Genomic DNA, 26,626 nt, shown 5'->3' with positions numbered 1-26,626 from the left:
GCATAACAAGCGATTGCAAATACCATGGCCTGTATTAGGCGCACCTTAGTCTCCAGAGAGACACCGTTGCTCCTGAGTACTTTAGAGAGGTCCCTAACAGCAGACTTTCCCATCGCGCTACGCTTTTTGATTTCCTGACTGCTGGTGCCAAGAGTGTTGACTGTGGAGCCGAGCAAACTGAAGCTGTGAACAATCTCAATCTCTTCGCCATCCATCCTGACGCTGCCAATTGGTCCAGTGGTGAGAATCTTTGTCTTCTTGACATTGAGCCTCAGTCCATACTGAAGGCTGCAGTCCTTGACCCTTCGCAGCAAGTGCATGAGGTCCTCCTCAGTTTCAGCAAGCAGGGTTTTGTCATCTGCATAACGCAGATTGTTAATAGATCTTCCACCAATCCTGATGCCACAATTCTCCTCATAGAGCCCAGCTTCTCGGATAATCTGCTCTGCATGCATGTTGTAAAGGTATGGAGACAGGATGCATCCCTGGCATACACCCTTCCCAATTTTGAACCATGCAGTGTTACCCTGCTCTGTTCTGACTACTGCCTCTTGGTCCAAGTATAGGTTTTGTATTAGCACAATTAAATGTTCTGGGATTCCCATTCTTCTCAGAGTCAGCCACAGTTTTTTATGATCCACACAGTCAAATGCCTTTGTATAATCAATGAAACACAGATAGACATTCTTCTGGTATTCTCTGCTTTCAGCCAAGATCCATCTAACACCAGCAACAATATCCCTAGTACCACGACCCCTTCTAAACCCAGCCTGGACTTCCAGCAGTTCTCTGCTGATGTGCTGTTCTAATCGTTTTTGGATGATCTTCAGCAGAATCTTGCTTGCATGTGAACTCAATGACACTGTTCTCTAGTTTCCACACTCAGTTGGGTCACCTTTCTTCGCAATGGGAACAAATATAGATTTCTTCCAGTCAGTTGGCCAAGTGGTTGTTCTCCAGATTTCTTGGCACAACTTGGTGAGCACATCCAGGGCAACATTTGTTACCTGAAATAATTCAATTGGTATACCATCTATTCCTGGGGCCTTATTTTTTGCTATTTCCTTCAAAGCAGCTTGAACTTCTTCCTCCTGTGGATTTGGTTCAAATTAAACCAAATCCACAGGAGCCAATCCTGGTCTTAGAAAATAATTTATTGGATAGTCATTTTACTCATTGGTCTATAAAAAAACCCAGAACCAGGTAAGTCTCTGTAAGTTCAGAGTGTGAGTACTGGGAACAGCCTGAGGCCTGAGATGTGTCAACAAGTTAGCAGGTGTATGTGGCAAAAGGCTTTGAATGAGGAGAGTTATCTGTTCCAGACTCTTTCTGGTTGTCTTGTCTCTCTGTACCCCACTTTCTTCATTTGTTGGAGAAATAGATAGCTGCCCTCAAGTTGACTCTGACTCATGGTGACTCTGTATACAGCAAGAACAGAATGTTGGCCTGTCCTGTGTCCATTTCTGATCACTGGAACACTTACATCAAGGCTACTGTGCTAATCCATCTCACTAAAGTTTCAAGCATCCTCAGTGGCCCTCTGTCTTAGTAAACACGATGGCCTCCCTTCTGTTGGTGCATAAAAATAAAAGCAAGTGTGCTAGACAATGTTTTGTTGATTGCGAGCTGTAAGGTTTTCTCTCCTTAAATTGTCAGAAGTAGTTCACTGGGCCTTTCTGTCACGTCTGTTTTGGTCTGGAAGCTCTGCTGACATCTAGGTCTGTGGTCACCCTGCTGGTATTTGAAATATCAATGACATAGCTTCTAGCATTTTGGCAACAGACAAGCCACCACAGTGTTACAAGCTGACAGAGAGGCAGGACTCCTCATTTAAATGGTACTAACACTTCCCCTACTTGCTTTGCAGGGCTGTGATTAGGCTAAAGGGAAGGGCATGGGGAAATGACTGCACACGTTTGAGTGTGTCAAGGTGCATTTGTGCACAAGTTGTGAGAACACGCAGGAGGATGGTGGACATCTGCTGCTGAAAGTGTCACTTATGATGTAAATGTCTATACTCTGATGGGATGAACTTGAACCTGTCTTTCCTTTCTCCCATGCGCTCTAGGTTGGGGGAAGTTTGCTCGATTGACCAGAGCGCTGACGAGCAGCAGGGGTGTCCTGCAGCAGCTGGCCCCCAGTGTGCAGAAAGGCGAGAATGTCCACAAACACTCCCGCCTGGCAGAGGTAAGGGCAAGACGTCAGTTGGCCTGAAAGTACACTCATCTGTGTATGTGCGCTGGGCTAGCGCGCTGGGGCCCTCCTGGATTCTTGTCTTGACTAAATTACACACCAAGATGTGTCACTTTGGTGACTGAACTGTCTCCTCTGAACTTGTGCTCTTTATTTGTCAAAGGGTGCTGCTGTGTTCCAATCCACTTGAGATTACAGGTAAGAAGTTAGAAGTGCTATATACATAGATGTTTTATTTTACCTGTGATAAATATATACAATGACACATTTACTATTCCAATTGTCTTCATGTGTGTACAATTCAGGGACATGAATTATGCTTATAAGATTGGTCAAATATTCTGTTATTTATTTCCCAATTTTCCCATCAGCCTTATTAGAAGCTCAGCGTCTTCTAAGGACCGCATCTTCCTACATTAAGGGTTTTTATTTCTTTATTAAAATGTATTTGAATAATACATACTATTATGAGTAAAGAAGGTACAGGAAGTAACAGTAGAAATTAAAAATCACCTTAACCCCACTATGTTTTGTGTGTGTATTCATTCCTCAGCTCTTTTATTTCTATGTCTTCTGTTTCCTCAAGGGAGCTCTGTAGGTGTTGTCAATTGCTACCCCCAAGGTGACACCCCTCTAGTGGCTTGAATCCACTGGCTGCTTGCTGGAAGAAAGAGGGTCAGTCATCTACCATGCAGTTTACAGCCTCTGAAAGCCCACTGGAGGGTCAGCAATATATTTTATTTTATCTTATTTCCTGAAACCTAAGAATTATATTTCATCACACATTCATATTTAAGGTATTGGGATGCATTTAATAATCAATGCATTCATTGACTGTGGTTATATTGCCTTTTCTTCATGTAATATAGTCATGGACATCTCTTCAGATTGGTAAATATGCTTAAAGTAAAATTGTTGTTATTTACAATCTTTGTTCCTGTTATTAGTTCCCAGAGAGTCAATTCTGACATACAGCAACGACATGTTATAGAGTAGAACATCTCCTTAGGGTTTTCTTGCCTGTAATTTCAAAGGGATCTCTAATAGCTTAGCGGTAAGGAATTGCAGTGCCCACACAAAGGTCTGAGGTTCAAATCCACCAGCTACTCCATGTAAGAAAGATGAGCAATTTCCTCCCATGCAATTTACTGCCACTGAAAACCCCTTTGAAATGTCAGTTATAAGTCGGTTATGACTCAATGATGCAAAACAGTCTTTACTGAAGCAGATTGCAACATCTTTTCTTTGCAGGTCTGCTAACTAAAGATGGTTAGAACAAACAACCTTAGGTTAGCAGATGAACACTTAACCATTGTACCATTAAGGATCCTTGTTCATAAGTTTAATAGTAATTAAAAGATTGTAGCCATGACACTTTTTTTTCTTTCTGGGACAAGTGAGCCCAAGAAACTTCAATGAGGTATTTTGCCAGGTTTAGTGAACAGAGAAGGCAGCACTCGTGGTACAGAGGTTAAGCACTAATCCACTAACAGAAAAGTTGATCGTCGATTCTCCCTAGTTGCTCCACAAGAGAAGGGTGAGGCAGTCTGTGTATAAAAGATTTACAGTCTTGAAAACACTGTGAGACAGTTCCGCTCTATTCTTTAGTCTTCATGAATCAGAATCGACTTGATAGCAGTAGGTTTTCGAATGCACCCAGGTTACTATTCTCCATCTTCAATGGTGTCTGGCCTTCACTTCTTCAGAGAATCAATTGATAATAACTGAGGCATTATAATAAGCTACACAAAGCAAACCTCCATCTTACTCTAAGACAGCATATACTATCCCTCTGCCTGGTAGCAGTCCATCTGTCTTCTGTTGTGCTTGGATACTGGGATCCCTCTGGCTAGATGCCTAGCTTCCCTGTCCCTCAGGGAGCAGCTTCCAGCATGGTAGGGCTCCCAGTGAGTGCATGAACATGTGCTCTGATTGATTCATGAATTCGGTACAGATGGTCTCCTGATGTCAGCCAGAAGCTTTTTCCAACAATGGGGATAGAAAGTGTTCATTCATATCATGTTGGAGAAGAGATCTTTGGGATGATTGTTACACCATTTTTTTTTATCGTGATGTGTACTCAGCTTTTAATAGATAGAGAACTAAAAATATGCTTCCCAGTTCAGTCTGATTTTTTTCTGCTTCTTCTTTTGGTTAATAAAGCAAACTACTCAGTTCACTTCTCGCTTACTTTAACCAGCTGCACTGTTTTCCTTATCATTCTCAAATACATAGAACTGGTTCTTACAGAGATCTAAATGACCAGCATCTTCATATTATACCCACTGAACTCTACAGGTCTGCTCAGATGCCATTTTCTCTAGATAGTCTGACTTGATACTTAGTCAATCGGTATGCCTGGCAAATGATTTGAGAAGCTAGACTATATGAATCAGAATTGGAGAAAACTCACCAACAACCTGAATTACATATGCGACACAACCTTGTTTTAGAGAGTAAAGAAGACTTGAAGCATTTACTGCAGAACATAAAAATATGCAGTCTTCAACTTGGGTTAGATCTCAGCATCAAGAAAACAATTTCCACAACTGGATCAATAGACAATATCATGATAAATGAAGAAAAGGTTAAAGTTGTCAAAGATTTAATTTTACTTGGGTCCACAATCAACATCCATGGAAGTTAACAATCAAGAAATCAAAAGACATGTTGCACTGGGATAATCTGCTGTCAAAGATCTCTCTAAAGTGTGAAAGAGCACTAATGTTATATTGAAAACCAAGATGCACCCAGTTCAAGCAATGGACTTTTTAATTGCTTTCCATGCATCTGAAGCTTTTAACAATGAACAAGGATGACAGAAGAATTGATGCCTTTGGATTGTGGCATTGGAGAGAAGTGTTGACTGTCCCATGGATTGTCAAAAGAACAAACAAGTTTGTCTTGGAAGAAGTACAACCAAGGTATTCCTTAGAGGCAAGGAAGGTGAAACTTTGTCCCACATATTTTAGGCATGTTGTCAGGTCGGGCCAGTCCTTGAAAAGAGACATCATGCTGAGAAAGGTGGAGGGTCAGAGAAAGAGAAAAAGAGTCTCAGGAAGATAGATTGATACAGTGACTGTAATAAGGGGCTTAAGCATGTCAGCAATCAGAAGGATGGTGCAAGATAGCTTTTGATCTATTATTAATAGGGTCTTTGTAAATCATCACTGACAACCACAACCACTTGATTTAAAATTGCAAACCCATTGTTTGTGTGTAAACCTAACATACTAAAACTTACTGAATGAATGTTTAAACAGAGTATTTAGGACCAATCTCACCATCTCAAGTTCTTGGTCCTTAATTTTCTTAAAAACATCACCAGTGAGATCATCTTCAAACCATTCAAGTACAAATTCATCCCCGGATATTTTTTAGCCACCAGTCTACACAGTGCTTCAGAAATAGAACTCTGCTGGTCATAATCTATAGAGTGAAAACATGGTAAACATGGATAACTCTGGACTTGAAAATAAGAAATGAGTTCCACATAGTATTTACTCTAAATGCTAAGAAATCTCATTTTAAAAACTAATAAAAGGTTACAGGCAATGAGAGAGATTCTGGGGGAAGTAGACATTTCAATTCAATGTTTAAGAAACATTAGAAGAGGCATGGTACACAGGTTTTGAAAAATGAGTAACATAGAATCAAAATGACAACATGTTCCCAGGACAAAGCTCAGAAGGAAAGTAGGAATATGATAGAAGGACCAGATGAGACTCACGTGGATTGTTGTTGTTGTTGTTAGGAAATTAGAATTGGGGCGGGAGGGAGAAAATTACAATAATGAATGAATGGGGGGGAAAGGTATAGATTTCATGAAAAACCAGTATGCTTTGTAAATGTTCACTCAAATAATAAAAAATAAAGCAATGATAATTATAAAAAAATTGCAAACCCACTCTTCTTATACTCCTAAAAAAAAAGAATTATGTCAATAGTTTTGTCTACCTGTGGGGAGATAAATAGTTGGTCTGTGATTAGTCATCTGGGCTTATTGCAGGGTGTGGTCAATTTTTGAGTGTGTGAGAAAAATTTATATTTAGAATTAGCCTGCTGGACTCAGTTTAGATGATCCCAATTTTGTTGGCAACATCCAAAGCATCATAGTCAGGAACAAGTCGAACATAGGCCCTCTCTCTCCATCAGGCCTAATCAAGGTGTTGACCTTGGCCACATCAATGTCATAGAGCTTCTATACAGCTTGTTTGATTTGGTGCTTGTTGGCCTTGACATTTACAATGAACACAAGTGTGTTGTTATCTTGTGTCTTCTTCATGGCTGACTCAGTGGTTGGGGGAAACTTGATGATGGCATTGTGTTCAAGCTTGTTTCTCCTGGGTACACTCTTCCAGGGGTATTTGGGCTGCCTTCGGAGTCTCAGCTTCTTAGGCCACTGGAAGGTGGGTGATGTGCGGATCTTCTTCTTTGTTTTTTTTTGGCTGTGGATGCCCCTCAAGACTGCCTTCTTGGCCATTAATGCCTTTGCTTTGACTTCAGTTTTGGGAGGAGCAGGGCCTGGCTTCTTCGCTTTCGGCGCCATCTTTGTAGAAAGGCAGTGTGGTCAATTTTAAGCAGAGAAGAGAAACAAAACAAAACTATGCTCTGGTCATAACCTCTACCTGATATTCTTGTCAATTTCCTCATTAATAAATGCATTAAATAAATGGACATAGAATAAGAATAGAGTCCCCTCAGTGAAATGCCTCCCACATCTAGGAATAGATGACACAAAGTTCAAGTGGACAGGTGAAAACAGGTTTGCATTGAAATGAGTGGCACACGCTGTATTTTCCAAGGCCACTTATCTCCAATTAGGCTGTTCCATTTTCCTGCTCACTGATCCAGCCCAGGAGTACTCTGGATTTAGTCTTCGCTGTATCTCTTCCTAGACTGATTCTAGAGGGAAAACAACAACAACAACAACAACAAAAACCAAAACTACTGTGTATGAGGGTTTTATGCTTCTCATTTTCCTTGTAAGAAATTGGAAAACAAATATTGTTCTTTGTTTTTTGCATGGGTGCAAAATGAAGATGACTAACTTGTTCAAGGTCACTAGGGGTGAATTGTGAACAATTTGTAGATGGTATAGATTGAATTAAAACTCAACAGTTTCCATTTTAGGACAATTCCTTCTGCGTATTGTTGCCTCTTCTTCTTAGCCCACTGCTACTGTTTATACCAAGATACCAGGCTTCTTCATTTAGACCTGATAGAAAACTGATCTCCCTCAGCAGAAAAGCAAATAAAATCCACCTCTTCTGCTCCTTTTTTGGGCATCCTATTCTCTTTTTCTCCCGTTCTCTTAGAAGAATGTTTACAGAATGGTCATACATAGGTCAGGAGAATCTTTGTAAAAAGCTGACTTGAGCCAAAGAAAAAGGCATAGAAGAAGTACTGGGCAAACTACCTCATACGTCACTCATGTTCTCTCAGATGGTCTCCCCATGAGGAAGTCGGGACAAGGACTCGCAGTCTTCTGAGATATGCAGTTGTGAAGCATGGAGCATGAGCACCTCCCGCCACCCAATTACAAGTGTACTTAATCCCCTCACCATTATCAACATTCAGTGCTATCAATTGCTTTACAAGTTAACATTATAATTAATTTTTAATGCAAAATAATATCTGTGTAAAATAATTGCACATGGATTTGGGATTATAAATCTAGTGGCTGCCTTTTGTTGCAGATTGAATTGTGTCCACGTAGAACATATCATGGACTGCCAGAAGAACAAACAGGTCTGTCCTAGAAAGGGTGAAACTAAGTTGCTTCTTGGAAGCAAGGATTTTGAAGCTTCATCTCACTTATTTGAGACATGTTATCAAGAAGGAAAAATTCTTGGAGAAAGACATCATGCTTGGAAGGGTGGAGGGACATCACAGGAGAAGAAGACCCCACATGAGATAAACTGACACAGTAACTAGGGTGATGGAGACAAGTGTGTCAGAGACAGTGAGACTGGCTCAGGATAGGATAGGGTTCAGAGCTACAGTGCATAAGGTCACTCTGAGTTGCAGTCAACTCAATGGTACATAACAACAACAGAACATGCGTTGAGGTAGCTCTGATGGCATGGTCCCTAGGATATGGTGCTCCTAACCCCATGGCAATGCATTTTCCATTGTTCATTCCATCAGTGGTTCCAAGAGAGAGAAATGGGAAGTCTCCTCCTCAACTTATAGCCTCCAAAAATTTGCTAGAGGACCAACTGAGCCAGCTCTGACTAGACAGCAAAGAGTGATTTGAGTGTGTGTGAAAATGTGTATTCAATTCCTAGCCTGTAACTCACAGATGTGATCCTATTTGGAAGGAGGATTTTTCTCTTGTTAATGAGCTTATACCTGTGTAGGGTGTGTCCTAAACCTAATTACTTCTAAGGTATGAAAGGACCAGAATAGAAAAAGAGCACACATGGGGAGGGGTGCTAGGTAGATGCCATGTGAGGACCTGTAAAGGAATACAAAGATGATTGGCAGTTACTAGAACTTTATAGGCTAAGGAAAGCATACCTTAGAACCACACCCTTAATTCAAGTTTCTAGCCTCCAGAACTTTTAGAAAACAAATTTCTGTTCTTTAAAGCCATCTATTTTTCTATTTTGGAAGCAGTAATGAACTTCCTGGGTGTATGAAGATGTGTCTTACAACCATCTAACAGTATGATGTGCGCGAGCTTGACATGGTGTTGGACCAGCCTCTGTGCAATGCACGAGACAGTTATTTGTAGATCAAATTAATAATTGCCCACACTCAGAGGCTAGTCCTGAGCATTTTGTGATGACGATGAATGCATTGCCTATTTCTGAAGGGCAGTAGGAGCCGGGCCTACTACAGGCTGTACCTATGTCCTGAAGTTTAAGGCCAGCAGCCGTGATAGAGGCTGCCAAAATTTATGTGAACAAAGGCATTATTCTTTTCCCTAGAAACAAGCTCTACATCCCTCCACATTGAGATTTCTTACTACATGGTTGTTTGGTTGTTGTTGTTGTTGTTTTTAGCTTTTAAGCTGCTGACTTTATTTAACTCTTGACACTCAGGAGAAAGTGCTTACACTCAAAAGGCTCCTCACTATGGGGATCTGCTGCTTTTACGAGTAAAGCAGCTTTGGTATCAAGAATCTCCCTTACAGGCATCTGAGTGTTGAGTGCATTTTGGCTCTCAGAAGCTGGCTGTCTACATAGCTCGACAGAGCTATCCCAAAATAGACTAGGCTGTGCCTATAGGTAGTATAGGTGCCCTACCTATAGTCTGTTGTGAGTTGTGCTGCCAACCCAAATACTGGTCCTCATCGGTGGTTCAAGCCTATCAGCAACTCTGAGGGAGAAAGATGGGCAGTATCCTCCCGTGTAGTTTACAGCCTCGGGAATCCAGTGGACCAACTATGGACTTGATTTTGTTCCTAAATGATCTACTGAAATGAAGTGTCGAGAATTTCCTCAGGTTGACATTTTTCCTATTTAAAGACAGGATGATGTAATGGAAATAGAAAAGGTTTTAGAGTCAGAATGACCTGAACTCTTTCTCCTCTAAAACCCCATTGCATTCCAGCTGTGTGATTTTTGTAGAAGTTTCTTTAATTTACCTCAATTGTCTTTCCTCATCTTCATGAAATAAGGAGACTAGCTACTCCAGAGGACTGTTGTGATAAATTATTTCTTTGAAAGACAAATCTGAACTTATTATTCCTTACTATAAAATCCTTTAATGTCTTCTCCATACTCTCTGAATAAGTTTTAAGTTTACCTTAAATTCTTTGTAAGACACAGTTCACCTCTCCTGTTCCATCTGGCAGGCTCTCACTTGCTCTCAGGGCATTCCACTCACACTAATCCCATGCTCTCTTGCCCCTGGGCCTTTGAACATACCCTCCACGTCCCTGAAAGTTCATTCTTCATCTCTTGGTCCAAATCTGTGTTCTTCAGAGTTCAATGTGGGTATCTCTCTCAGTCAGGAGGCTCTTCTCAACTGAGCCTCCAATTTAGGGCAGGTCACCCTCCCTTCCAGAAGTTCTCTCAGCCAAGAACAATTCCCTCAGGAGTTCTAGAAACTGGGGAAGTTTTGTTTAACATTTGCCTCACTGGTTTACACTTGACTTTGGCAACGGGAACTTCTGCTCCAGGCCTTGGGTGTTGCGCTCATTTTGCTTAACCAGCTGAGTTTGAGACCATCCAACCGCTCTCTGGAAGAAAGATCTGCCAGGATTCTCTGTAAAGGTTAAAGCTAAGAAAACTCTTTGGAGCAATTCTATCCTGAAACACATGGGTAGAATTGCCTCAATAGCAGAGAGTGTGGTGTTTTTTGTTTTGTTTTGTTTTGTTTTTGTTTTCTCTCTGACTGGAAGGTCCACAAAGGCAGGGGAATATCATTCTTATTAACTCTGTATCTCTACCATGGAACATAATTCTTTTTTTTTCTTCTGAAAGTGTTTTAATTTTTTTCATTGTTGTACATTTTCTTCCCTCCTCTCCTTCCCAGTCCTCCCTACTATGCTTTGTTCTATATTAATGTCAAACATATAATGCCTAACCATATATTTCCTTTCAGACAGTAGTTCATCTGATCTAATGCAGTGGAACATAATTCTTCACATATAGTTGATTCTTGGTTCATCAAATGAATGAAGGAAGAAAGGCAGCAAGCACCTGTCCATTACCTGCCACTTAATGGGTCCTCAGTGTCTGGTGGTTCCCTTTCATATTAATCTCTTCCTCAGTTCATGACAGTTGTCTCATGTGATCATGTTAATATACGATAGATTTTTAAATCTTTTTATTAGGACTTGAGTGAAAGTTTATACAGTAGATTTGTATTCTATTCAACTGTCTATTCATATTTTGTTTTATGACGTTGATTCCAATCCTCATGGTGTATCCTCACTCTACCCCTTCTCTCTTGGTGATTCTTATTTCCACTCCTCCTCCCTGCCTTCTAAGCACTATATCTGTAAAAGCCACCCTTTTGATCTTGTGTGAGCACCTCTCTTATGTTAATCTTGACCTTAGAGATCTATCTATTGTTTGGCTAGAAGTTGTACCTCAGGGGTGAGGTTAGTTGCTGATTCAGAGTGACTAGAGCCCATAGTTTTGAGGGTTCCATCAGTATCCATCAGACCAGTAAGCCTGGCTTTCATCATGTTTAATGGAAAACTATTTGTAATTGACTTGATAACGATGACAATGTTTCTGATTCAACTTTGACTTTTAATTCTTAACAATATTGACTATGTATTGATATAGCTGATCACTTAAAAGAAAAACTAAAAACAAGCCCCTAAACAATTAAAAAAGATACCGAAATACTCAGCAAGATAGGAGGGAAAGGTATGATTTTTGCCTGAATATGTTTTTATTTGGGATTGTTTTTAAAATTACCATGTGGGCTGATTTTTAACTGTGACATCAAGTGTATTGGCTAATACTTTTCAGTTGCTTCCCACTTCTTGTGTCTCTCCCATTAAAAAACAAATGCAACATGGAAAAACACTTAAGATTGCATCTGCCTGGTTTATTCAGGAGAGTTATGGTGCAGGAGTTAATAGTTTTTAGTAAGGGCTCATTAAGCTTTGTTTTGTGACCACAGTTCCACTCTCAACTTTGTTAATACCTATCTCTCCCTTTCCTCCTGAATATAGTTCATCTGGCAAAGGCAGAGTATTTCCTCATACTGTAGTCATAAAATCCAAGTTGTTTCTAAATAGGAAAGCTTGTTGGAGTTATCCTTGGGAATGGCAAAGCAAAATGTGCATCCCTGTTACTGAACACAAGGGGTTCTTTCCACAGTCAGTTTCCAGTAAGACAAAGAGATTGTGATAACTGAAGCACTTTCTTGCAGATCTGGGAGAGCAGAGATAATCCTCTCAAAAACTGCCTTCAGGTCTAAGGGTGGACATTGGTTTTTATACTTGAGTTAGGTGTGAATCTACTTAACATAATACTATTGCCAGTTCAAATATACAGAATTTTTACAGTCAAAGAGAACAGTTCACACACAGTTACTAGTACACAGACAACTTGTGATATAGTTTACATGTGACCAAGAAAATACTGTTTCAAAGAGGTAAATACTAATTGAGGAAAGATGCATTTTCCCTCCTGATAAAAAACAGTTTAAGATGCAGTTCATATATGACTGAGAAAAATAGAACTTTAGGATTCTACATATAGTTTCTAGTTAACACACAACCTGAGGTCTAGTTTACAAATGACTGAGAAAAGACAAATGCTAACTCAATGAACGATGCATTTCTCCTCTTGGAAACAGTTTAAAATACTGTGCATGACTATATAGGTGTTGAAACAGGGTCTCAGGACCAAACAAATGTTAATTAGACAGTTGACCAGTTTTCTAGGCTGGAAACACATGATGTCAGTTTGGGGTTTTAAAAAAAATTTTATGTATTTATTTCCATTCATTCGTTGTTGCAGTTTCTTGATAGCAATGAGTTTAAGTTTTTAGATTTAGAAGGAGCAATGAGTGAGGTTTTTCTGGTGGGGAAGTGATAGTGGGGAGTGTGTATGTGTGCATGTGTGTGTATAGTGTCAGTGGGGTGTGTATATGTGGTGCTCTCTCTGTGTCCTAAATGACCAGCAAAATCTATCTTGTGTGACTGGCGGGGGCGTATTCTAGTGGTCACTCTCAAAAAGGAAGTTCTCTGTGTGTGACTCTGGTTTCTCTGGTGCTACGATCCAGGAAGGTGATGGCAGACACTCCCTATGTCATGGTGATCTTGAAAGTGCTAACATTCCCACCATCCATAGGGACTCGATTCAAGCTCCCAGAAGTCTTTCAAATTTGCTGACAACTTTCAACTGTGAATCTCTAGTCCACAGAGCGCTGATGACAGGGTGTATAGCACATTGGGCTGCTAACAGAAATGTTGTCAGTTTGAATCCATAAGTCACTCCATGAAAAAAAGATATATTCTCCTCTTGTAAGGATTTATAGCCTTAGAGATCTGATGGGGGGCTGCTGTGAGTCAGAATGGATTAGATGGAAGTGGGTAATTACTGTTGTTATGTGCCTTCAAGTAGACTATGACTCATAGCGACCCTATGTACAACAGCTCTGAACCCTGCTCTCTTGAGCCAATTTCAATATCTCTGACATGCCTACCTCCATTACCCCAGTCACTGAGTCAATCCATCTTATCCAGGGTCTTCCTCTCTTGGGCTGTCCCTTTACCCTTCCAAGCATAATGTCACTCTCCAAAGACTGGTCCCTTTTTGCAATATGCCCAAAGTATGTAAGATGGAGCTTCAAAGTCCTTGCTTCCAAGAAGAGGCATGGTTTCACCCTTTAGAGGACAAACCTGTTTGTTCTCTTAGAAGGGTATGTTTAATACTCTTCCCCAGCACCACAGGTCCAAGATATTGGTTCTTCTTCTGTCATCCTTAGTGATTGTCCAGCTCTCTGATGTGTAGCAAGTAATTGAGAAGACTATGGCCTGTATTAGGCACACCTTAATCTCTAGACTGATGTCTTTGATCTTCAGTACTCTGGAGAGGTCTTCAGTACTCTGGAGAGGTCCCTAACAGCAGATTTTCCCAATGCAATTTGTCTTTTGATTTCCTGCCTGCTGGTACCAAGAGTAGAGACTGTGGAGGCAAGCAGTTGAAGCTGTTAACAATCTCAATCTCTTCACTGTTTATCATGATGATGCCATATGACCCACTGGTGAGAATCTTTGTTTTCTTGATGTTGAGCTGCAATCCATATTGAAGACTGCAGTCTTTGACCTTCTGTAGCAAATGTCTCAGGTCCTCTTCAGTTTCAGTGAGCAAGGTTGTGCCATCTGCATAATGCAGGTTGTTGATGAGTCTTCCTCTAATCCTGACACCATGCTCCTTCTCACAGAGTCCAGACTCCCGGATGATCTGTTCCACATATAGATTGAAAAGGTATGGAGATAGGATGCATCTCTGAAGTATACCTTTCCTGATTTTGAACCATGTAGTATTTCTTTGCTCTGTTCTGATGACTGCCTCCTGATCCCCATATAGGCCTTGCATAAGCACAATCAACTATTCTGGGATTTCCATTCTTCTCAGAGTTAGCCACAGTTTGTTGTGATTCACACAGTCAAATGAAACACAGACTTTAAGCTACTCTACTTTCAGCTAAGATCCATCTAATTATTGGCTATAAATTCCCTAGTGCCACAGCCTCTTCTAAACCTCACCTGCACATCTGGCAGTTCTCTGTTGATGTGCTGTTCCCGTCGTATTTATATTGTTTTCAGCAGGATCTTGCTTGCATGTGGTATTAACCATATTGTTCGATAATTTATGCACTCTGTTGGGTCACTTTTTTTTAAATGGGAATGAATATGGGTCTCTTCCAGTTCATTGGCCTCCAGATTTCTTGGCATAACCTGGTGAGCGTGTCCAAGGCAGCATCTGTTTGTTGAAATATGTTAATCAGTATACCATAAATTCCTGGGGCTTTAAATTTTTTCCAATTCCTTCAGAGCAGCTTGAACTTCTTCCTTCATCACCAGAGGCTCTTGATCATAAGTTGTTTCACGAAGTTTTTCTGTCTCAGCCCCAGTGCAAGCCTGTATCTTACCTTCCCTGGAAGCCTGAGCATACCTTTCTACTTCTAGGTTTGCTTTCTTGTTCTTCCTCCTTGACACTGTTCTTCTTGTTGTTGTTAGTTGCCAACATGTCCTTACTGTTTCATGATTCATCCATGTTTACAATTTTGGCCCCCTAGGGTTTTCAAGCTTGTGATCTTTAGAAAGAAGATTGTTAGGCTTATCTCCTGACATACCTCTGGGACTGTTCAAATCACCAAATTTTTTTGGCTCCTAGTCCAAAGTTTTGTAAGTTTTTTATTTTTTTTTTGCTACCTTAGCAGTAACAGTTTGATTATGAATCCCTTTCACTGAAAATTCTTAGCTTTGAATAAAGGGAATGCTAGGACTTGACTTATATACTCAGTTTTATTTCCCAGTATTATACTCTCTAGACTTACCCTAATGGCTTAGTGGGAGCGGAGTTGCATTCCCAACTCAAAAACTGTCACTTCAACTCCATGGGCTAAAGATGGGTCATTTTCTCCACCATTTACAGCCTCTGAAAACCCGCAGGCAGGTCTGCTGTGAGTTGGTTCTGATTTGACAGTAGTGAGTTTGAGTTTTTGAGAGACTCACCCTGGAATACAAAACAAAATAAACAAAAAATTCTGCTGAAATAGTACACACATTTTTTTTCTAGATAGTCATGTTGATGTCTAATGTGTCAGAGATGATGTAGATGGCACAAGACAGGACAGGGTTTATGCTGGCTGTTCATAGAGTGCTCTGAGTCATACTTTGCTTGATGGAACCTAACAACACAACATCTATCTATCTAATCTATCTATCTATCTATCTATCTATCTATCTATCTATCATCTATCTATCTATCTATCTATCTATCATCTATCTATCTAGTACCTATCTATATCTATCTATCTATCTATCTATTTATCTATCTATCTATCTATCTGCCACATTGATCATCAGAATATTTATGGTTTAGGTGGTATTAACCTTTTTTCCAGTTGAGGAAACTGAGGTGTAGAGGTTGTGCTTTGCCAAAGTTGATCAGCCATTTACCTTGGAGCAGGGTTTCCAGGCTGAACCCCTGCAAGGTTCAGCCTGAGAAAGCAGCATCTTGACTTACTGAGTATGTGTTCTCCTTCCCCAATGGGCTCCCCAGCTACTCACTTTCTCTGTTGTGTCCACCCTGGTCTCACCTCCTTATCTCTCACATGTTGTTGTTGTTGTTGCTGTTGGTACCTTCGAGTCAAAACAGATCCATAGCTGATCTTCCAGTAAGTTTTCAGAGGCAGTAAATCACATGGTAGGAAATTGCCCATCTTTGTCCTGCAGACCAGCTGGCGAATTTGAACCAAGTGACTTTTTGGTACACATGAATATCATCAGTGGCTGACATTTTAAAAATCATGTCCTGAGCTAATAACACCTTTACACATCTACAATACACAACTATAATGTACTACTTTAAGAATGGAGCTCTGATATAGTCTCAAAGGTTTAATCATGCTACCAGTGACTCCTGGAAGTGGAGTGGGATAGCATAGGAGAGATCAGTAATTTCCTCCTGTGTAGCTTAGAATTTGGCTTGACATCAGTGAGTGATACACTTTAAAGCTTTGTAGTCTTTGACAGTCAATTCTCCAAGTCTTAATGTCTTTGTTATAATCTATGGAAGATTCTCACAGATTTGTTAGGATTAAATGAGGTAAAACATATGTAAAGGTGTTATTAGCCCAGGACTTGACATATATTAAGCACTCAATAAATTGATAGCATAGTACCCATACTGCTGGAATGAGGCATTATGCTATTTTATGTTAAACATGGTCCTTATTTTATTTATGTTTTCTTCGGGCAGTGCATATGTAAGACTCTGTAATGTAACATATTCTTACTTGTTTGTATAATGGCTGTTATAATATTCTTAGAAACATTCTTCACATTATAAGTGTGCAAAGAATTCTTTCTTTCTTTAACCTATGGCACAAGGCTTTAGTTTTCTTGGCTCCAAAATCAATACTCAGGGTACCAGCAACCAGGAAATCAAAAGACAAATTGCATTGGGAAAATTTGCTGTCAGGGTACTCTCTAAAATACTGAAGAACAATGACATCATTCTGGAGACTAAGATGTGCCTAATTCAGGCCCTAGTCTTTGTAAGTGCTTACTATGTGTCAGAGAGCTGGACAATGGCTAGGGATGATAAAAAGAGAATTGATGCCTTTGAGCTGTGGTGCTGGAGAAGAGTATTGAATATACCATGGACTGCCAGGAAAACAAACAGGCTCATCCTAGAGAGGGTGAGACCAGGCTGATCCTTGGAGACAAGAATGTTGAGGCTTCATCTCACAAACTTTGGGCATGTTGTCAGGAGGGACCAGTCCTTGGAGAGGTACATCATCTTGGAAGGGTGGAGGGACAGAGAAAGAGAGGAAGACCATTGATGAGATGAACTGATTCAGTCACTGGGGTAATGAGGGTAGGTGTGTCAGTGACAGTAAATTTGGCACAGGACAGAGCAGGTTTCAGGCCTATTGGACATAGGGTCGCTATGAGTTGCAAGTGACTTGATGGCACATAACAATAGCAATGACACAAAAAACAGAGGATGGGAGATAGTGGAGAATTTAGCTCAGGTCAGGTGTTCAGGGAAGATCTAGATGAGGAGATGACATTTATTCTAAGACTTGAAGATTAAGAAGAACCTATCCATGTGGGGTGTAAAGGAGGAACTTTTTTAGCTCCAAAGTGAGAGAAGAGTGTTTTTCTAGAGCCGAAAGAGAGTCATTGTGGGGAAATGTGGTTAGTGAAGGGGTGAAGGGCATAAATGAGGTTGGAAAGACAGGCAGAGGGAACTCTGATGGTGTGGTCTATAGCTACTTGAACTAGCTAATCTAAAGGCCACATTTGTCCTTCAGTTTAAGTCTACCAGTAACTCTGAGGGAGAAAGATGGACAATCTCCTCTCATTACTACTTAAAATCTAGGAAACTCAAGGGATAGTAATTTTGTATTGGAATCAATTTGATGACAAGACTTATCTGCAGTTTATTGTAAATTGTTGCAGTTTTGACCAAGGGAATGACGTTATTTAATACAAGTTGCTGCACGGAATATGAATTTGAGGAGGACAAGAATTGAAGTAGATATATATTGCTTTTTCATTATTTTTCTTTCTTATTTCTTTCCAAAGTTCTGAAGAGCAATGAGAGTTGGACAATAACTAGGGAGGATAGAAGGAGAATTGATACCTTTGAGCTGTGGTGTTGGAGCAGAGTATTGAATATACCATGGACTGCTAGGAAAACAAACAGGTTCATCCTGGAGAGGGTTAAACTGGTGGCTCCTTGGAGGCAAGGATTCTGAGGCTTCGTCTGACATACTTTGGACATGTTGTAAGGAGAGACAGGTCCTTGGAGAGGGAAATCATGCTTGGGAGGGTGGAAGGACAGTGCAGGAGGGGAAGGCCCTCTATGAGGTGGATTGATTCAGTGACTGGGGTAATTGGGATGGGAGTGTCAGAGACAGTGCGATTGGCACAGGACAGAGCAGAGTTTAGGGCTGTTGTACATAGGGTTGCTATGAGTCGCAAGTGACTCAATGGCACATAGCAACAACAACATTTCTTTCCCCCAAATATTGGTATCATTTACTATCTCTATTCATCCTTTGCAGGAGAAAGATGGGAGATCTACTTCCATGTGATTTACAGCCTCTGAAAATAGGCTGAAGTTCTGCTATGAGTCAGTTCCAACTCAACAGCACATAACAACAGTCTATTTATCCTTTTTTAACTGCTTCACCCCTGCACACACACACCCTTGAATTTTCAAAGGGGGTTTTGCGGCACTCAAAGCTAATCTGGACATTGATTTTTCCAAGCTAAACTAGCTCATACACACATGTCTATAGGGAGCTCTGGTGACATACATAATCCACAGGACAGTATGCTCATCATCCAAACGCAATGCACATGGTTAATGTGCAACATAAAAGGATAGTAGATTGTTGGAGACTGTTGTAAAAAATGTGAAATGTCAGGTAATGAGATAGTTGATAAGAAGGAGTTGGTGTGTTTGACATACGAGGAATGTTACGAGGTGACTGATGGTGCAGATAAAGGCAGATGGGAGCAGGGGAGGCACAGACCACCACAAATGTTTTCACATCTGTGAAAGGAGAGAGAAGGATAGAAAATTGTATAGAGGTTTTACACTATGTTGCAGTTTTCACAACAGTTTGATCAAGCCTATGAAGAGTTCCTGAGCAGAGGATAGGTGCCCCTAGAGGACCCCTTCACTGGGCAGAAATAGCCGAGTGCACCGTGAATGTGAAGGGCTGAAGCTGGAGCCTTGTCATCTCAGCTCCTACAGAGCCTTCCTTGAAAGATGAGCCGGGAGATGTACTTTATGGAACCACATTAGGAGAGATTGGTATTTAAAAAGCCAAACAAAGAGTATGTTTCAAAAAGGAAGCATAAAACATACAAGAGACTTCTGAGAGAGCAGGGTAGATCAGGATGGAAGAATTCACTGAATTTTGTTGCACAGTGAAATTGTTGGTGACCATGAAAACAATTATAGATTAGACAGTGGAGAGCGGTATTCAGTTTAGGGTGCATTGTTAGTGATATCTTTATATCAGTCAACTCTCCTCTTGCTATAATATTTTGTTTGTTTGTTTTTTCCCTTTACAGATATAATGTAAGGTATTAGAGTAAGCAACTGGACTTAGCTTGAAGACGTATGCAGTATGACTGAACTACCCTGTGGGCTTATTTTCCCAATATGTGAAATCAATAAAATGCCACTCTTCCCATCTCATGAAGTTGGAATGAGATGGGTGATGTACGTCAGTGTACTGTTAAAGGTACTTGAAGCTGAACAAACGGATTAGTGAAAAAACCTGGGGGCTTGGAGTTGGGAGACTAGCTTCCACTCCCAGCTCCTCCACTTACTCACCCTTTCTATGACTCAGAGTGAGTCACTTCACCTCTAAAGGAACCATTTTCCATTTGCAGAACCCCCTCATAGTGTGACTGTAAGGATTTAAAAATACAATAGACTTTAGAAGTAAAAGTACTAAAGAAAGTCGTTAGATTAGTCACTCTGGTTTTCCTATTCTTCATCTGGGGTGGGGGGGGAAGGTGTGTTTTCCTTCTGGAATTAGGCTTCAAGGTGATCATTCTTTGACCCATCAATAATGACCAGTAATGAGTACTCCTTGTGGGCACATCCTGGAGCTGGATATTGTAGGGGGAGCACCAGCGACAGCATGAACTGCCATATTGCACTGTTGTTGTTGTTAAGTGCCTTCAGGTTGAGAATGACTCATAGTGACCTATGAACACCAGATCTGAACACTGCCCTGTCCTGTGCCATCCTCATAATCTCTGACACACTCAAACCCATTGCCACCATCACCATGTCATCCCACCTGATTGAGAGTCTGCCTCTCTTTAGCCACTCTACCACCTTTCCAAACATGATGTCTTTCTCCAAGGAATAGCCTCTCCTAGCAGCATGCCCAAAGTATGTGAGATGAAGTGTTACCATTTTTGCCTCCAAGGAGCACCCTGGCTGTATGTACCTTCTCCAGACATATATGTTTGTTGTTTTGGTAGTCCGTGTATTCAGCACCCTTCTCCAACACCAGAGTTTAGAAACATTGATTCTTCTTGAGGTGCATTCCTAGTTTGATGAAAGAAGCAGAGAGATGGGCAGCCTGCTGTTAGGAAGAAGATGCTGCAATTCTCCATTCTTTGAAACATTCATTATTAACAAAGACTGTGGTTTGCAATACGGATTAAAGCTCAACATCATAAAAATGAAGATTATTACCACTGGGCCAATCGGCAGCATTATGAGAGATGGAGAAGAGATTGAGATTTTTAACAATTTCAGCTTATTCAGTTCCACAATCAACACTCTTGGCACCATCCATCAGAAAAACCAAAGGATGAATTGCATTAGGAAAATCTGCTATCAAGGATCTCTCCAGAGTGCTGAACAGGAAGGACAGTCTAGAGTCTAAGGTGTGCCTGAGCCATAAATGGTCTTTGCAATTATTTGCCATGCATCAAACACTTAGAAAATGACCAGGGATGACAGAAGAAGAATTGATGCCTTTGAGTTGTGGTGCTGGAGAAGAGTATTGAACATATTATGGACTGCCAAGAAAACAAATAGGTCTGTACTAGAGATGGTGAAACCAAGTTGCTCCTTGGAAATGTTGAAGGATTGTGAGACTTTGTCTCACAAGCTTTAGGCATGTACCCAGGAGAGACCAGTCTTTGAAGAAGGATATGATACTTGGAAAGGTCAAGGGACAGTACAGGAAAGGAAGACCCTGGTGAGATGAGTTGATACAATAACTGGGATAATGAGGGTAGAGATATCAGAAACAGTGAGATTGGCCCAGGATAGATCAGGGTTCAGGGCTATTATGCATAGGGTTCCCTTGAGTCATGGCCAATTTGACTGCACATAACAAAAACAATAATCAAATGTTAGATACTTGAAGCATGTGCTCCTATACCAATAAGGACAGACGGGAGAGGAGAGTGAGCACTGACTTTCACTAAGAGAGCACCCTGTCACTATGTCTGGTGGAGCTCAGATTCTTTGTAATATTTTTGAAATGTTACTAAACATCTATCATAGATCAACTTCTGTTTCCTGTGATATCACTGCTAGAGTTAGGATAACAATGGAATATCAGATCTAAAGTCAGATTACAAAAGCTTGGCCTTACACAAAAGATTGTACCCATTAGGATAAAGACTTTGAAAGAGAATGTATCATTTTTATCTCAAATTTCTTAACATCAAAAATCTACTTCTCTAATGCAGTTTCCCTATTACTCAAATTTAAAATGAAAAGGTCCTATGTTAGAAATGGAAAGAAAGAAGCTGAGCATAAGTCTCCAGGACCCCTCACTTGTTCAGCTAGTGGTTCCTTCACCCTATGTTTTTACACACATTGTAGAAATAGTAGCAACAGTAGTCTGTGGCCAGCTTGGAATTTAAGTGAAGTATGAAGATACTACTTACTCAGGCAAAGCATCAGAATGGACATTCACTTTGAAAAAAAATATATGGATTTAGCAAACTACTCCTGGAATGCCCTTTTCTCTGAAGTGGTGGCCACTTCTTTGTTGATTATTTTGGGTTGTTTTGGGTTTTTTTCCAGGTCTTGCAGAATTGTCTTATTATCCCAACTGTGTCTTGAAAGTAATAACAATAAGCCCTATATATCCTATCTACCTTTTTCTTAGTTGCATGCTCAGGACTGAATTCTCACAGACACTTGTAAATCACTTTCAATTGATTGACCTATAACATTCAATTGATATGCTGCTGCTGTTGTTGTTGTTGTGGACTTTCTAGTCAGAAGACCCGTAATTAACCCTCTGGCAGGTTTTCAGAGGCAGTTTATTACACGAGAAGAGATTGCCCACTCTTTTCCTGTGGAATAGCTAGTGGATTTGAACCGTGTGCTATCCAGATTGTAGTGCAGCTTCTTGCCACTAGGGCATCAGTGCTCCATTTCAATTGACACATTACAGATGAAGGTTTTAATTTTTAGAAAATTTTGGACTCATATGCAGTTGTAAGAAATAATATAGAATGATCCTGTGTAGACTACCTTTTTCCTCTTAATGCTAATATTCTGCAAAACTGTAGTACAATGCTTAGAGGATACACTGATATAGTCAAGATGTATAGCTTTTCCAGCACAGGAAACTTTTACTAAAAATGCTCACTTCTCTCCTGTCTTTATGCCTTCCTCAAGCCCTGGAAACTACCAATCTGTTTTTCATATTTATCATTTTATCATAGGACCATGTGATATATAATCGTATGGGATTTCTTTCTTATCCTCAAATTCTAGAGAGTCATCTAAATTGTTGAGTATATCAATAGTTTGTACCATTTTGTTGCTGAGTAGTTCTCTATGTTTTGGATGTATTACAGTTTCTTTTTGTTTTCCACTTTATTTTACATTGGTTTGCATACAAAGTTCATATGCATTGTGTATCACTCATGTATATTGTGTTTCCTACATTTACAGTGTTTCAAATGATCACTCATACATTGTGTTTTATAAAATTAATCACCATTTATCTATGCCTACTATTACCCTTATCCCATCCCCTTCCCCCAGCCAATTGTCCTTTGCATTATCTCTTTCTTCACCTAATTCTTTGCCTTTCCCTGCCCCTGCTCACTAAACTCTGTCTGTCACCCCCTCCCCTTCACTAAACTCTGCTACCCTAGTGATTTACTCTTATCTCCATCCTCTGCCCCTTCCTCCTTTTGGACTTTTTTTTTGGTAATTTTTTAAAAATTAATTTTAATGAAAGTTTACAGAGACTTAGGGTTTCAGTCATTCATTGTTGCACTTTTCTCCCCCCATTCACTCTTTTCCTTGAAAAGAAAAGAAAAACTCTTTCATTGTTATGCAATCCTTTTCCCCAAGTCCACTCCACTAGGCAGCCTTCACTCTGGACTCATGTAATGACAAGAATACCCATTCATATATCCCTTTTAAACAGTTCTCTCCCTCATCTGTTTCAATGCAATATACATCATTCCTCCCCTCATTCTCTGTCTTCTCTCAACCCTGATGTCAGTCCCATTTTACAACAGTGGCCCTATGTAATATTTATCCTTTTGTGAATGAGATATTCCACTCAGCATAGTGTCCTCCACAGTCATCCATTTTTGCATAATATTTCATGAGTTCCTTGTTTTTCAATGTTGCATAGTATTCCATTGCATGAATATACCAGAGCTTCTCTAGCCATTTGTTTGTTGATGGGCTCTTGGGTTGTTTCCAGCTCCTTGCTATTGCGAACCAAGCCACAATAAACATGGGTGTGCATATATCTGCTTGGGTGGCAGCCATGGTTTGTTTAGGGTAAATTCCCAGTAGTGGAATTGCTGGGTCAAATGGTATTTCTATTTGCAACTTTTTGAGAAAGCACCATACAGCCTTCCACAGTGGTTGCACCATTTTACACTCCCACCAACAGTGAATAAGGGTTCCAGTTTCTACACAATGCCACCAGCATTTGTTGTTTGCTGCTCTGTTAAATTTTGCTATTCTTACTGGGGTGAGATGATATCTCATAGTTGTTTTGCTTTTGGGCTTTTGTACACATCTTAACTACTTATTCTTATTTTTTTTATAATAATAGTTTCATGTAGTATTTGTGTAACAATTTGTTTAACTTTTCGTCTATTGAGGGGCATTTACATTTTTCCTCATAAGGTTATTATAAAGTTGCAATAAATATTAATATAGCAGTTTCATGCACATGTACCTTCTTAATTACTTCGCTAAATGTGCAAAAGTGCATGTGCTGCAATGCTGAATGTATGGTTTAAGAAACTGCCAGACTTTTCTCAGATGACTGGACCATTTTGGATTCTCACCAACAGTTCAGGAGTAATCTTAGTTTATCTGTGTCCTTGCTAACATTCAGTGCTATTATTCTTTTTCTGTTCGCTATTCTCTACAGTAATGATAACTATTTCCCTAAAGGTTAAAAATGTTGAATATCTTTTCATGCATTTGTCATCTTGTCATCTGTACGTTCTCTTGGGTGAAATATTTGCATGTGTTTTCTGTCCATTTTTTTCCCATGGAATTTGAAAATACTAAATTTGTTGTTGGAAATATACACAGCAGAACACATACCATTTCAGTGATTTCTACATGTACAATTCACAGACACAGGTTACACCTGTCAACCTGTACAGTCCTTCTCAGCCTCTTTTTCTTAGTGGTTCCTTTCCTATGGGCAAATGTTAACGGCCCCAAGTGTGCAGTCCAACCCTCTATCTACTTCACTGTTGTCAGTTTGATCTTATATGTTGTTGTTGTTGTATGTTGTCAAGTCAACTACGACCCATAGCAGTATAGATATATGGTTCTTTAAAGGAAACACAATGCTCAAGGCAGACATTCTTTACTGATTAAACTATTAAGTTTTTCTAAAAAGGTTTCGGGGACATTTTTCATTTAAGGACTAGCTTTTTAAAATTAATTTTAATGAACATTTACAGAAATTTCGGATTTCCATTCATTCATTGTAACATTTTTATCCCTCCTCCCCCCACCCCCACCCCAGTTGTTCCTCTCTCTGAAAAGTAAAAGAAAAATTTCTTCATTGGTATACATTCCCTCTAACCCAAGTACATTCCACTATGCAACCTTCACTCTGGACTCCCGTCATCACCACATAGCCACAATAACCAATCACATATAGCTTTTAAAATGTTCTCTCCCTCATCCGTTTCAATGCAGTGTACATAATAGCTTTTAAAGATCATCTGAAGGAAATAGTTTAGGAGTCCATCCAATCTCAGTGGCTCCAGAAAGTCCCAGGAAAATTTTAAATTTTGTTCCATACTGCTCCCCTATAATCTGATACAATTCTTCTATAGAATATTTGATGAAAACATTCACAGGATTATTTCTTTAAATTGTTGAATTTTATAGTTCTTCATATATTCCAGATATTAGTCGCTTAGATAAGTATTTTGACAATATTATCTCCTGTTCATAGTTTGCGTTTTATCCTATTAACAGTGTCCTTTGCTGAACTAACATTTCCTGTTGTTCTTTTCATCCTTTTTATTTATTTTGCTGAGCTCTGAATCGTGACGATTTTCTTTCAGATCTTTGTCTTGAGGTCTTTTATGCTTTTATATCTTAAAGCCTGTAATCCACTTTTAGTACATTTTTTTTATAAGGTATGGTATTTGAAATTCTTCTTTCCTTGCCTGTGGATATTTACTGATCCCAGCACTATTTGTTGAAAAGGGTGCCTTTCCTCAACCGAATTACTGGTGCATCTTTTTGATCAATCACTTAGGTATATTTTTGTGGATCTGGTTTTGAGTTTAAAAAACCCCAAACCATCTCAAACTTATTGAGTCTGAATTGACTCACAACTGACCCTCCATTCGGTTTTTGGAGGCCGCCCATCTTTCTTCTATGGAGTCATTGGTGGATTCAAACCAACTTTGGGCTACTCCCTTCTTCTGGTTGGTTCCCCCCCACCCCCACCCCGAGAGTTTTTATTATGAATGAATACAGAATCATAATATACATTTTCTGTACTGATTATTACATGATCACTTGATTATTCTTCTTTAGCTAGTTAATATAGTAGATAAACTACATTAATTGATTTTCAAATATTGAATCAGATTTGCATCCAGGAAGCAGAAATCCCAATCAATTGATTTTATTTTTTTTATTCTTAAAGTTCAGGCCCCTTACCTGCCTGAGACTTCACTGCCTAAGCTTTCTAATAACACTTGGTTCAGCTTATTTTCACAGAGAGAAATCAAAACCCCAACCCTAGGCTAGTTCTGTTACTTAGAGGAGATGGCAACCATTTGTTACTCTGTGGATTTTTTGCTTTCCTTTGCCTCCTTTGCAAGGGTAGAGGAGCAGGGGTGTGTAGTTTATTATAAATCCACTAAAGGATCTTCAACTTCTATAGGGAAAAAAAAGTTCTCATAATAAAAAGAGGAGCCATAGATTTACCTGTCTGAGGCACAGAGGACTACCTTACTGTTTGGCCTGGCCTTAGAAAGGTCAGTTTTTTGTCTTTGGCTATCGAAGACAAACAGTCTCATGCTTGGCTCTCTCTTATAGTGTAACTTTCCTGAGATTTTTCCTGACTTGAGTTTACATACTAAAGAAAGTAGATTAGTCAGGGAAATTATATCTTGATGAGGAATAGCATGCAATTTTAATTCTCTAAGCCACAAACGCAGGTTATACACATGGACTTCACCTGATGGTATGCATAGGAATCAGATCGACTACATCTGTGGAAGGAACCGCTGGAGAAGCTCAAT

The 26,626-nt window shown here is 39.8% G+C and overlaps 1 protein-coding gene across 2 annotated transcripts in view; it reads left to right on the top strand.

The window, feature by feature from the left end:
- The window catches only part of KCNH1 (potassium voltage-gated channel, subfamily H (eag-related), member 1), a 717,114-nt gene that overhangs the window by 127,962 nt on the left and 562,526 nt on the right, over positions 1 to 26,626 (top strand). For both annotated transcript variants that reach the window (XM_006887955.1, XM_006887954.1), the window contains exon 5: positions 2,069 to 2,187. In XM_006887955.1, the coding sequence (XP_006888017.1) occupies positions 2,069 to 2,187 (119 nt within the window). The remainder of the gene's footprint in view (positions 1 to 2,068; positions 2,188 to 26,626) is intronic.

Source organism: Elephantulus edwardii, unplaced genomic scaffold, assembly GCF_000299155.1.
Source record: "Elephantulus edwardii isolate Elephantulus edwardi_28Jun2011 unplaced genomic scaffold, EleEdw1.0 scaffold00063, whole genome shotgun sequence".
NCBI classification, from domain to species: domain Eukaryota; kingdom Metazoa; phylum Chordata; class Mammalia; order Macroscelidea; family Macroscelididae; genus Elephantulus; species Elephantulus edwardii.
The sequence above is the reverse complement of the archived record's forward strand: the minus strand, read 5'-3'. Positions and strand labels throughout refer to the sequence as shown.